Source organism: Oncorhynchus kisutch, linkage group LG15 (genome assembly GCF_002021735.2).
Source record: "Oncorhynchus kisutch isolate 150728-3 linkage group LG15, Okis_V2, whole genome shotgun sequence".
Taxonomy (NCBI): Eukaryota; Metazoa; Chordata; class Actinopteri; order Salmoniformes; family Salmonidae; genus Oncorhynchus; species Oncorhynchus kisutch.
In genome coordinates this window covers 3,010,847-3,023,112 of record NC_034188.2, presented here as the reverse complement: position 1 = coordinate 3,023,112, position 12,266 = coordinate 3,010,847, and the positions used below count along the sequence as shown (strand labels likewise).

Below are 12,266 nucleotides of genomic sequence, written 5' to 3'. Positions count from 1 at the left end.
GAGAGAGAGAGAGAGAGGGAGAGAGAGTCCAGCTGGGACTAGACAGTTATAGACAAAGAGAGAGAGAGGCTACCCGTCCTGTTGGGGGAGGACGCAGAGAGCTGTGGGTTGGCAGCGCACTACATTGCTGCCTGCCATAAGATGAGGGACAGTGTCTGACAGACCAATCAACCTGCACATGTCCTCTACTGTATGCTTATTGTTATTGTTCAATGCATGGTTATTTGGACACTTGGTTACTGTGGTTACTGTTGTCTCGTTGACAATTTTGATTTCGACTTTCTTACAGTTTTTTACAATCACTTTGGCACTAATTTCGGAACCTTGATGTCATTTTTCAAAACTCTAGACACAAAACTCACAACCTATGATCAAAATGCAAATGTTTCTAAACTCTGGCACGTTTTCCAGTTGCTTGGATACAATACATATAAGGCTAAGATCATTTGTTCATGGAACTAAAATCACCTGTTCAAAATGACACAACTTATTAACATCAAAGTACTACCATTTCAAAATGCAATTCGCACATTACATCTGAAATGACTGTCTATTCTTTTCATTACAGTGATCTAACTATCAATTGATACAACGTGCTCAACGTGATAAGTAACTGTTGCGTTACTCTCAATAATGTATAGTTTTACGGAAACTGACAAACAATATTCCATGTTTAAATAACGAGATCCGTTGCCACCAGTTACCGGGGAACATCAGCCAATTGGACGACATTATCTATGGATGTAATGCTTCATCATCATTCTTTATCAGACACTGTTTCTATGGTCCCATCTACCACTTTTCCAGACCATGTTTTCAGATTTGACATTGACTGTACACTCACCGGCCACTTTATTAGGTACACCTATCTAGCATTGGGTAGAACCCTCTTCTGCCTCCACAACAGCCTGAATTATTCACGGTGTTGTACGTTAAGAGATGCCCAACTGCACACCACTGTTTTAAACAGCTGTTATTTGAGCGTTTTGTGGCCTTTCTGATATCTTGAATGAGTCTGTAGTCTCCTCTTGACCTCTCTCATTAACAAGGTGTTTTTGCCCACAGAACTGCCGCTCACTGAATGTGTTTTGTTTAACTCACCATTCTCTGTAAACTCTAGAGACTGTACTGCGTAAAAATCCCAGGAAGGCAGCTGTTTCTGAGATGCTGGAATCACCATGTGTGGCATCAACAATCATACCACTGTCAAAGTATCTTAGATTATGCATTTTGCCCATTCTAATGTTAGGTCGAACAACATCTTAAGCTCTCTACTCTATATACTCTATATATTGAGTTGCAGGCAGCCACATGATTCGCTATTCGAATGTAACCTTGATGAGCTAAATCAGGTCTGTAGAGCTGATGGCGTGACCTATGTCATTGTGTGGGATAATGTCAGGTTCCACCATGCTCAAATGGTGCAAGCATGATTTCAGGCCCATCCACAATTTACCACCCTGTACTTACTCTCCTTTCCTTAACCCGATTGAGTAATCTTTCTCCACATGGAGGTGGAAGGTATATGATAGGCGCCCTCACGAACAAGCCACCCTTCTCCAGGCCATGGATGACGCATGCAATGACATCCCGGCAGACCAATGTCAGGTCTGGATTCGCCCGAAGATTCTTCCCAAGATGTTTAGCTAATGAAAACATCCATTGTGATGTGGAAGAGAACCTGTGGCAAAATCCACAAGACGGGGTTGATGGAGATACAGAAGTACAGTAATCAACCCTTTGTTTTGCTTTTTACAGTAAGTCAGGTGAGGAACACTGCAGTGATGTTTTACAGTAAGTCAGGTGAGGAACACTGCAGTGATGTTTTACAGTAAGCCAGGTTAGGAACACTGCAGTGATGTTTTACAGTAAGCCAGGTTAGGAACACTGCAGTGATGTTTTACAGTAAGCCAGGTTAGGAACACTGCAGTGATGTTTTACAGTAAGCCAGGTTAGGAACACTGCAGTGATGTTTTACAGTAAGCCAGGTTAGGAACACTGCAGTGATGTTTTACAGTAAGCCAGGTTAGGAACACTGCAGTGATGTTTTACAGTAAGCCAGGTGAGGAACACTGCAGTGATGTTTTACAGTAAGCCAGGTGAGGAACACTGCAGTGATGTTTTACAGTAAGCCAGGTGAGGAACACTGCAGTGATGTTTTACAGTAAGCCAGGTGAGGAACACTGCAGTGATGTTTTACAGTAAGCCAGGTGAGGAACACTACAGTGATGCTTTACAGTAAGCCAGGTGAGGAACACTGTAGTGATGTTTTACAGTAAGCCAGGTGAGGAACACTGCAGTGATGTTTTATAGTAAGCCAGGTGAGGAACACTGCAGTGATGTTTTACAGTAAGCCAGGTGAGGAACACTGCAGTGATATTTTACAGTAAGCCAGGTGAGGAACACTGCAGTGATGTTTTACAGTAAACCAGGTGAGGAACACTGCAGTGATGTTTTTGCAGTAAGCCAGGTGAGGAACACTGCAGTGATGTTTTACAGTAAGCCAGGTGAGGAACACTGCAGTGATGTTTTACAGTAAGCCAGGTGAGGAACACTGCAGTGATGTTTTACAGTAAGCCAGGTGAGGAACACTGCAATGATATTTTACAGTAAGCCAGGTGAGGAACACTGCAGTTATGTTTTACAGTAAGCCAGGTGAGGAACACTGCAGTGATGTTTTACAGTAAGCCAGGTGAGGAACACTGCAGTGATGCTTTACAGTAAACCAGGTGAGGAACACTGCAGTGATGTTTTACAGTAAGCCAGGTGAGGAACACTGCAGTGATGTTTTACAGTAAGCCAGGTGAGGAACACTGCAGTGATGTTTTACAGTAAGCCAGGTGAGGAACACTGCAGTTGTTTTGTAGCTAATTATTTTTGCTGTGATTCAAAGAAACCTTCTGAATGTTGTGATTTTATTGTATTTCATCAATAAATGTCATATTTTGTTCAATGATTCCACTGTGTCTGTAGTATTCTCTCTACTAGTCCTTTTACAGTGATGTATTTACGTGTAGTAGCATAATGAAACATATGTCACATATTTAGTACTACAATATTTAATCGTACGAACAACTACTGTCACAGGTTACTAGGCGTGGTGGGTAGGAGTCAGGCGCAGAGAGCAGAGGGGTTACTAGAGAGCAGAGGGGTTACTAGGCGTGGTGGGTAGGAGTCAGGCGCAGAGAGCAGAGGGGTTACTAGAGAGCAGAGGGGTTACTAGGCGTGGTGGGTAGGAGTCAGGCGCAGAGAGCAGAGGGGTTACTAGGCGTGGTGGGTAGGAGTCAGGCGCAGAGAGCAGAGGGGTTACTAGGCGTGGTGGGTAGGAGTCAGGCGCAGAGAGCAGAGGGGTTACTAGGCGTGGTGGGTAGGAGTCAGGTGCAGAGAGCAGAGGGGTTACTAGGCGTGGTGGGTAGGAGTCAGGCGCAGAGAGCAGAGGGGTTACTAGGCGTGGTGGGTAGGAGTCAGGCGCAGAGAGCAGAGGGGTTACTAGGCGTGGTGGGTAGGAGTCAGGCGCAGAGAGCAGAGGGGTTACTAGGTGTGGTGGGTAGGAGTCAGGCGCAGAGAGCAGAGGGGTTACTAGGCGTGGTGGGTAGGAGTCAGGCGCAGAGAGCAGAGGGGTTACTAGGCGTGGTGGGGTAGGAGTCAGGCGCAGAGAGCAGAGGGGTTACTAGGCGTGGTGGGTAGGAGTCAGGCGCAGAGAGCAGAGGGGTTACTAGGCGTGGTGGGTAGGAGTCAGGCGCAGAGAGCAGAGGGGTTACTAGGCGTGGTGGGTAGGAGTCAGGTGCAGAGAGCAGAGGGGTTACTAGGCGTGGTGGGTAGGAGTCAGGCGCAGAGAGCAGAGGGGTTACTAGGCGTGGTGGGTAGGAGTCAGGCGCAGAGAGCAGAGGGGTTACTAGGCGTGGTGGGTAGCAGTCAGGCGCAGAGAGCAGAGGGGTTACTAGGCGTGGTGGGTGTGGTGGGTAGGAGTCAGGTGCAGAGAGCAGAGGGGTTACTAGGCGTGGTGGGTAGGAGTCAGGCGCAGAGAGCAGAGGGGTTACTAGGCGTGGTGGGTAGCAGTCAGGCGCAGAGAGCAGAGGGGTTACTAGGCGTGGTGGGTGTGGTGGGTAGGAGTCAGGCGCAGAGAGCAGAGGGGTTACTAGGCGTGGTGGGTAGGAGTCAGGCGCAGAGAGCAGAGGGGTTACTAGGCGTGGTGTGGTGGATAGGAGTCAGCGCAGAGAGCAGAGGGGTTACTAGGCGTGGTGGGTAGGAGTTACGCCCGGCAGCGCGCCGCCACCGACCTCGAGGGCGACCCAGGGGGCGAGGCACTGGGCGATCCGGGTGGAGGCGGTGGAAGTCCCTCAGAAGTGAAGGGTCCAAAATGTCCCCCACCGGTACCCAGCACCTCTCCTCTGGACCGTACCTCTCCCAGTCCACGAGGTACTGTAGGCCCCTCACCCGGCGTCTCGAGTCCAGAATAGGACTTTAAATTGCCCTATACACTGCGGCCTGTGTGTGTGGTGTGTGTGTTTGTATGTGTGTGTGTGTGTGTGTGTGTGTGTGTGTGTGTGTGTGTGTGTGTGTGTGTGTGTGTGTGTGTGTGTGTGTGTGTGTGTGTGTGTGTGTGTATCCCAGGTGTCTTTATTATCAGTAAACAGACAGTGACTATATCTGGACTGTCTAACAGGGCTGACTAGGTTATGACATTATGACTGTTGACAGGTGCTCAGGTGTGAAATCCTTCCTATCACAACTCCTCAGCTTCCTTTACTTTGGGGATACATAACGAACCCCTGTGTGTCTATCCGAGGTTACGACCGATTCAAAAATGGTAAAAAGTCTGTTTCCCAAATCCCACCCTGTTCCCTATATAGTGCACTACTTTTGACCAGAGCCCATATTATGCCATTTGGGATAAAGCCAGAGAGATAGATTATTTTTCCTTCACAGGAGAATAATCAAAATATGTATTTTATATTTGAGATTCTTCAAAGTAGCCACCCTTTGCCTTGATGACAGCTTTGCACACTCTTGGCATTCTCTCAACCAACTTAATGAAGTAGTCACCTGGAATTCATTTAAATTAAAACAGTTGTGCCTCGTTAAAAGTCCATTTGTGGATTTTCATTCCCTCTTAATGAGTTTGAGCCAATCATTTGTGTTGTGACAAGGTAGGGGTTGGTATACAGAAGATAGCCCTAATTGTCAAAGACCAAGTCCATATTATAGCAAGAACAGCTCAAATAAGCCCCTCAAAAATCTTTATTTTAGTATAATATATTCAGTATTCTTTGGAAGGAAGATTGTGAATTGTTTCCGATGTGACATCACACAAGACGGAGTGTTTCTCTATGACCATAAATACATACTGATGATGTAACCGTCTAGATAAGTATTGACCTCTCTTTCTCTCTCTCTGCCTCTCTCTCTCTCTGCCTCTCTCTCTCTGCCTCTCTCTCTCTCTTCTCTCCTCTCTCTCTCTCTCTCTCTCTCTCTCTCCTCTCTCTCTCTCTCTCTCTCTCCTGCCTCTCTCTCTCTCTCTCTCTCTCTGCTCTCTCTCTCTGCCTCTCTCTCTCTGCCTCTCTCTCTCTGCCTCTCTCTCTCTCTGCCTCTCTCTCTCTTCTGCCTCTCTCTCTCTCCCCTCTCTCTCTCTCTCTGCCTCTCTCTCTCTCTCACTCTCCTCTCTCTCTGCCTCTCATCTCCTGCCTCTCTCTCCTCTCTCTCTCTCCTCTCTCTCTCTTTCTGCCTCTCTCTCTCCTCTCTCTGCCTCTCTCTCTCTGGCCTCTCTCTCTGCTCTCTCTCTCTCTCTGCTCTCTCTCTTTCTCTCTCTGCCTCTCTCTCTCTGCCTCTCTCTCGCTCTTTCTCTCTCTCTGGCTCTCTCTCTCTCTGCTCTCTCTCTCTTCTCTCTCTCTCTGCCTCTCTCTCTGCCTCTCTCTCTCTTTCTCTCTCTCTGCCTCTCTCTCTCTCTCTGCCTCTCTCTCTCTCTCTCTCTCTCTCTCTGCCTCTCTCTCTGTCTCTCTCTCTCCTCTCCTCCTGCCTCTCTCTCTCTCTCTCTCTTTCTGCCTCTCTCTCTCTCTCTCTCTCTCTGCCTCTCTCTCCCTGCCTCTCTCTCTCTGCCTCTCTCTCTCTCTCTGCCTCTCTCTCTCTCTCTGCCTCTCTCTCTCTCTCTCTCTCTGCCTCTCTCTCCCTGCCTCTCTCTCTCTCTCTCTCTCTCTCTCTCTGCCTCTCTCTCCCTGCCTCTCTCTCTCTCTCTCTGCCTCTCTCTCTCTGCCTCTCCCTCTCTGCCTCTCTCTCTCTCTCTCTGCCTCTCTCTCCCTGCCTCTCTTTCTCTCTCTCTCTCTCTCTCTTTCTGCCTCTCTCTCTCTCATGTATTTATGTGGAGCTTATTGGTCAACACAGTGAAGGTGCCATAATGAACACCAAAGTTATCCAGCACTTCCAAACGATTGACTAAATCACCGAAACAGTATAGAAGATTCTTGCCTCGCTGTGGGATCAATATCTCCTTTCTTGGCTGGGTAAAGATTTAACTTCCCTATTTAGATAGAATTGGGTCAAAAGGTACCCTATTACCTATTCCCTATACAGGGCTTGCCCATAGGGGTCCTGGTCAAAAGTAGTGCACTAAATAGGGAATATTCACTACATTGGTTCTGAATTTAAGCTAGAAGTGTCCGTTCTAAATCTGCTATGTCAGTTTGTTTATATGATTGATTATGTTAGAGCGACAAAACAAATCAATGGATTGTGTCTGAGTCAGACATACACAGCAAGGCTATCAGACAGTTCCCCAGGTACAAGTCTGAGTCAGACATACACAGCAAGGCTATCAGACAGTTCCCCAGGTACAAGTCTGAGTCAGACATACAGGGCAAGGCTATCAGACAGTTCCCCAGGTACAAGTCTGAGTCAGACATACACAGCAAGGCTATCAGACAGTTCCCCAGGTACAAGTCTGAGTCAGACATACACAGCAAGGCTATCAGACAGTTCCCCAGGTACAAGTCTGAGTCAGACATACAGGGCAAGGCTATCAGACAGTTCCCCAGGTACAAGTCTGAGTCAGACATACACAGCAAGGCTATCAGACAGTTCCCCAGGTACAAGTCTGAGTCAGACATACACAGCAAGGCTATCAGACAGTTCCCCAGGTACAAGTCTGAGTCAGACATACACAGCAAGGCTATCAGACAGTTCCCCAGGTACAAGTCTGAGTCAGACATACACAGCAAGGCTATCAGACAGTTCCCCAGGTACAAGTCTCAGTCAGACATACACAGCAAGGCTATCAGACAGTTCCCCAGGTACAAGTCTCAGTCAGACATACACAGCAAGGCTATCAGACAGTTCCCCAGGTACAAGTCTGAGTCAGACATACACAGCAAGGCTATCAGACAGTTCCCCGGGTACAAGTCTGAGTCAGACATACACAGCAAGGCTATCAGACAGTTCCCCAGGTACAAGTCTGAGTCAGACATACACAGCAAGGCTATCAGACAGTTCCCCAGGTACAAGTCTGAGTCAGACATACACAGCAAGGCTATCAGACAGTTCCCCAGGTACAAGTCTGAGTCAGACATACACAGCAAGGCTATCAGACAGTTCCCCAGGTACAAGTCTGAGTCAGACATACACAGCAAGGCTATCAGACAGTTCCCCAGGTACAAGTCTGAGTCAGACATACACAGCAAGGCTATCAGACAGTTCCCCAGGTACAAGTCTGAGTCAGACATACACAGCAAGGCTATCAGACAGTTCCCCAGGTACAAGTCTGAGTCAGACATACACAGCAAGGCTATCAGACAGTTCCCCGGTACAAGTCTGAGTCAGACATACACAGCAAGGCTATCAGACAGTTCCCCAGGTACAAGTCTGAGTCAGACATACAGGGCAAGGCTATCAGACAGTTCCCCAGGTACAAGTCTGAGTCAGACATACACAGCAAGGCTATCAGACAGTTCCCCAGGTACAAGTCTCAGTCAGACATACACAGCAAGGCTATCAGACAGTTCCCCGGTACAAGTCTGAGTCAGACATACACAGCAAGGCTATCAGACAGTTCCCCAGGTACAAGTCTCAGTCAGACATACACAGCAAGGCTATCAGACAGTTCCCCAGGTACAAGTCTGAGTCAGACATACACAGCAAGGCTATCAGACAGTTCCCCAGGTACAAGTCTGAGTCAGACATACACAGCAAGGCTATCAGACAGTTCCCCAGGTACAAGTCTGAGTCAGACATACACAGCAAGGCTATCAGACAGTTCCCCAGGTACAAGTCTGAGTCAGACATACACAGCAAGGCTATCAGACAGTTCCCCAGGTAAAAGTCTCAGTCAGACATACAGGGCAAGGCTATCAGACAGTTCCCCAGGTACAAGTCTGAGTCAGACATACACAGCAAGGCTATCAGACAGTTCCCCAGGTACAAGTCTCAGTCAGACATACACAGCAAGGCTATCAGACAGTTCCCCAGGTACAAGTCTGAGTCAGACATACAGGGCAAGGCTATCAGACAGTTCCCCAGGTACAAGTCTCAGTCAGACATACACAGCAAGGCTATCAGACAGTTCCCCAGTACAAGTCTGAGTCAGACATACAGGGCAAGGCTATCAGACAGTTCCCCGGTACAAGTCTGAGTCAGACATACAGGGTAGCATCATTTCACCAGGACGAAGGGAAATGTACTTGGAGGTTAAAGGTGATCCTGATCCTTGAATGCAGGGCAAGAGGATCAAACAGGGAAAGGGGAGGGAACAGGGGAGGGAACAGGGGAGGGAACAGGGGGAAGGAACAGGGCCAGGGGAGGGAACAGGGGAGGGAACAGCGCCAGGGGAGGGAACAGGGGAGGGAAGAGGGCCAGGGGAGGGAACAGGGGAGGGAACAGCGCCAGGGGAGGAACAGCGCCAGGGGAGGGAACAGGGGAGGGAACAGGGGGAAGGAACAGGGCCAGGGGAGGGAACAGGGGGGGAACAGGGGGAAGGAACAGGGCCAGGGGAGGGAACAGGGGAGGGAACAGGGGAGGGAACAGGGAGGGAACAGGGGGGAAGGAACAGGGCCAGGGGAGGGAACAGGGGAGGGAACAGCGCCAGGGGAGGGAACAGGGGAGGGAACAGGGGAGGGAACAGGGGAGGGAACAGGGGGAAGGAACAGGGCCAGGGGAGGGAACAGCGCCAGGGGAGGGAACAGGGGAGGGAACAGGGCCAGGGGAGGGAACAGGGGATGGGAACAGCGCCAGGGGAGGGAACAGGGGAGGGAACAGCGCCAGGGGAGGGAACAGGGGAGGGAACAGGGGGAAGGAACAGGGCCAGGGGAGGGAACAGCGCCAGGGGAGGGAACAGGGGAGGGGAACAGGGGAGGGAACAGCGCCAGGGGAGGGAACAGGGGAGGGAACAGCGCCAGGGGAGGGAACAGGGGAGTGAACAGGGGAAGGAACAGCGCCAGGGGAGGGAACAGGGGAGGGAACAGCGCCAGGGGAGGGAACAGGGGAGGGAACAGGGGAGGGAACAGGGGAAGGAACAGGGACAGGGGAGGGAACAGGGGAAGGAACAGGGACAGGGGAGGGAACAGGGGAGGGAACAGGGGAAGGAACAGCGCCAGGGGAGGGAACAGGGGAGGGAACAGCGCCAGGGGAGGGAACAGGGGAGGGAACAGCGCCAGGGGAGGGAACAGGGGAGGGAACAGGGGAGGGAACAGGGGAAGGAACAGGGCCAGGGGAGGGAACAGCGCCAGGGGAGGGCACAGCGCCAGGGGAGGGAACAGGGGAGGGCACAGCGCCAGGGGAGGGAACAGGGGAGGGAACAGCGCCAGGGGAGGGAACAGGGGAGGGAACAGGGGAGGGAACAGCACCAGGGGAGGGAACAGGGGAGGGAACAGGGGAGGGAACAGCGCCAGGGGAGGGAACAGGGGAGGGAACAGCGCCAGGGGAGGGAACAGGGAGGGAACAGCGCCAGGGGAGGGAACAGGGGAGGGAACAGGGGAAGGAACAGCGCCAGGGGAGGGAACAGGGGAGGGAACAGGGGAGGGAACAGCGCCAGGGGAGGGAACAGGGGAGGGAACAGGGGAGGGAACAGGGGAAGGAACAGGGACAGGGGAGGGAACAGGGGAAGGAACAGGGACAGGGGAGGGAACAGGGGAGGGAACAGGGAAGGAACAGCGCCAGGGGAGGGAACAGGGGAGGGAACAGGGGAGGGAACAGCGCCAGGGGAGGGAACAGGGGAGGGAACAGCGCCAGGGGAGGGAACAGGGGAGGGAACAGGGGAGGGAACAGGGGAAGGAACAGGGCCAGGGGAGGGAACAGCGCCAGGGGAGGGCACAGCGCCAGGGGAGGGAACAGGGGAGGGAACAGCGCCAGTGGAGGGAACAGGGGAGGGAACAGCGCCAGGGGAGGGAACAGGGGAGGGAACAGCGCCAGGGGAGGGAACAGGGGAGGGAACAGGGGGAAGGAACAGGGCCAAGGGAAGGAACAGGGGAGGGAACAGCGCCAGGGGAGGGAACAGCGCCAGGGGAGGGAACAGGGGAGGGAACAGGGGAGGGAACAGGGGAGGGAACAGTGGAGTGAACAGGGCCAGGGGAGGGAACAGGGGAGGGAACAGGGCCAGGGGAGGGAACAGGGGAGGGAACAGGGCCAGGGGAGGGAACAGGGGAGGGAACAGGGGAGGGAACAGGGCCAGAGGAGGGAACAGGGGAGGGAACAGGGGAGGGAACAGGGCCAGGGGAGGGAACAGGGAGGGAACAGGGCCAGGGGAGGGAACAGGGGAGGGAACAGGGGAGGGAACAGGGCCAGGGGAGGGAACAGGGGAGGGAACAGGGGAGGGAACAGGGGAGGGAACAGGGCCAGGGGAGGGAACAGGGGAGGGAACAGGGGAGGGAACAGGGGAGGGAACAGGGCCAGGGGAGGGAACAGGGCCAGGGGAGGGAACAGGGGAGGGAACAGGGGAGGGGACAGGGCAGAGGCAGAATCTGGGAAATATACCTGGCTGACAGGGAGAGAGTTGAATATCAAATCAAATCAAATATTATTGGTCACATACACATATTTCTAACAGGGCAATGGTGATTGCATCATCTTTGAATCTATTATGGTGGTATGCAAATTTAAGTGGGTCTAAGGGTGTTGGGTAAGGTGGATGTGATACCCTCCTCTCAAAGCACTTCATGATGACAGAAGTGAGGGCTTAGTTCAGGGCTTAGTTCATGATGCTTTCTTGGGTACAGGAACAATGATGGACATCTTGAAGCAAGTGGGGACAACAGACTGGGATAGGGAGAGACTGAATATGTCCGTAAACACTCCAGCCAGCTGGTCTGTGCTCTGATACCGTTTGTACCAGCAGCCTTGCGAGGGTTATTAACACGCTTAAATGTCTTACTAACGTTGGCCACGGAGAACGAAAGCCCACAGTCCTTGGGATCGGACTGTGTTTTGTGGCACAGTGTTATCCTCAAAGCAGACAAAGAAGGTGTTTAGCTTGTCTGGGACAACGTCGGTGTAACATGGCTGGTTTTCCCTTTGTAATCCGTGATTTCCTGTAGACTCTGCCACATACATCTCGTGTCTGAGCCGTTGAATTGTGACTCCACTTTGTCTCTGTCCTGACGTTTTGCCTGTTTTATTGCCTGACTGAGAGAATTAACTACACGGTTTGTATTCAACCATATTCCCAGTCACTTTGCAGTCGTTAAATGTGGTTAAACGCTGCCATCTATCCACGGTTTTTGGTTTGGTTTTATTTTAAAAGATTTAAAAGTCACAGTGGGAACAACATCCCCTATACACTTCCTGATGAACTCAGTCACCGTGTCCGCATATATGTCAATGTTATTCCAAGAGGCTACCCAGAACAGATCCCAGTCCGCATGATCAAAAATATCTTGAAGCATTCTGATTGGTCAGACAAGTGTTGAATAGACCTCGGGTACTTCCCTTTTTGAGTTTCTGCCTAAAGTAAGGGAGAAGCAGAATGGAGTAATGATCTGATTTCACGAAGGGAGGGCGGGGGAGGGACTTGTAGCCATCTCGGAAGGGAGAGTAACAATGGTTGAGAGTTCCTGTAGTCCGAGTAATACAGAGTTGATAGAACTTCGGTAGAGTTTTCATAAAATTTTCTTCATTAAAATCCCCCAGCTACAATAAATCGGCCTCAGGATGTGTGGTTTCCAGTTTGCATAAAGTCCAGTGTAGTTCCTTGGGGGCCGTCTTGGTATCGGCTTGAGGGGGAATATACACGGCAGTGACTATAACCGAAGATAATTCTCTTGGGAGGTAATACGGTCGACATGTGATTG

At 51.2% G+C, this 12,266-nt stretch overlaps 1 protein-coding gene across 1 annotated transcript in view; it reads left to right on the top strand.

Annotated features, from left to right (window-relative positions):
• The window catches only part of LOC116353667 (proline-rich extensin-like protein EPR1), an 86,871-nt gene extending 78,566 nt beyond the window's left edge, over positions 1-8,305 (top strand). Inside the window, exons 2-3 of the mRNA XM_031791327.1 lie at positions 6,703-7,792; positions 8,013-8,305. Coding sequence (XP_031647187.1) covers positions 6,703-7,792; positions 8,013-8,305 — 1,383 coding nt within the window. The remainder of the gene's footprint in view (positions 1-6,702; positions 7,793-8,012) is intronic.
• Positions 8,306-12,266: the final 3,961 nt, after the last annotated feature.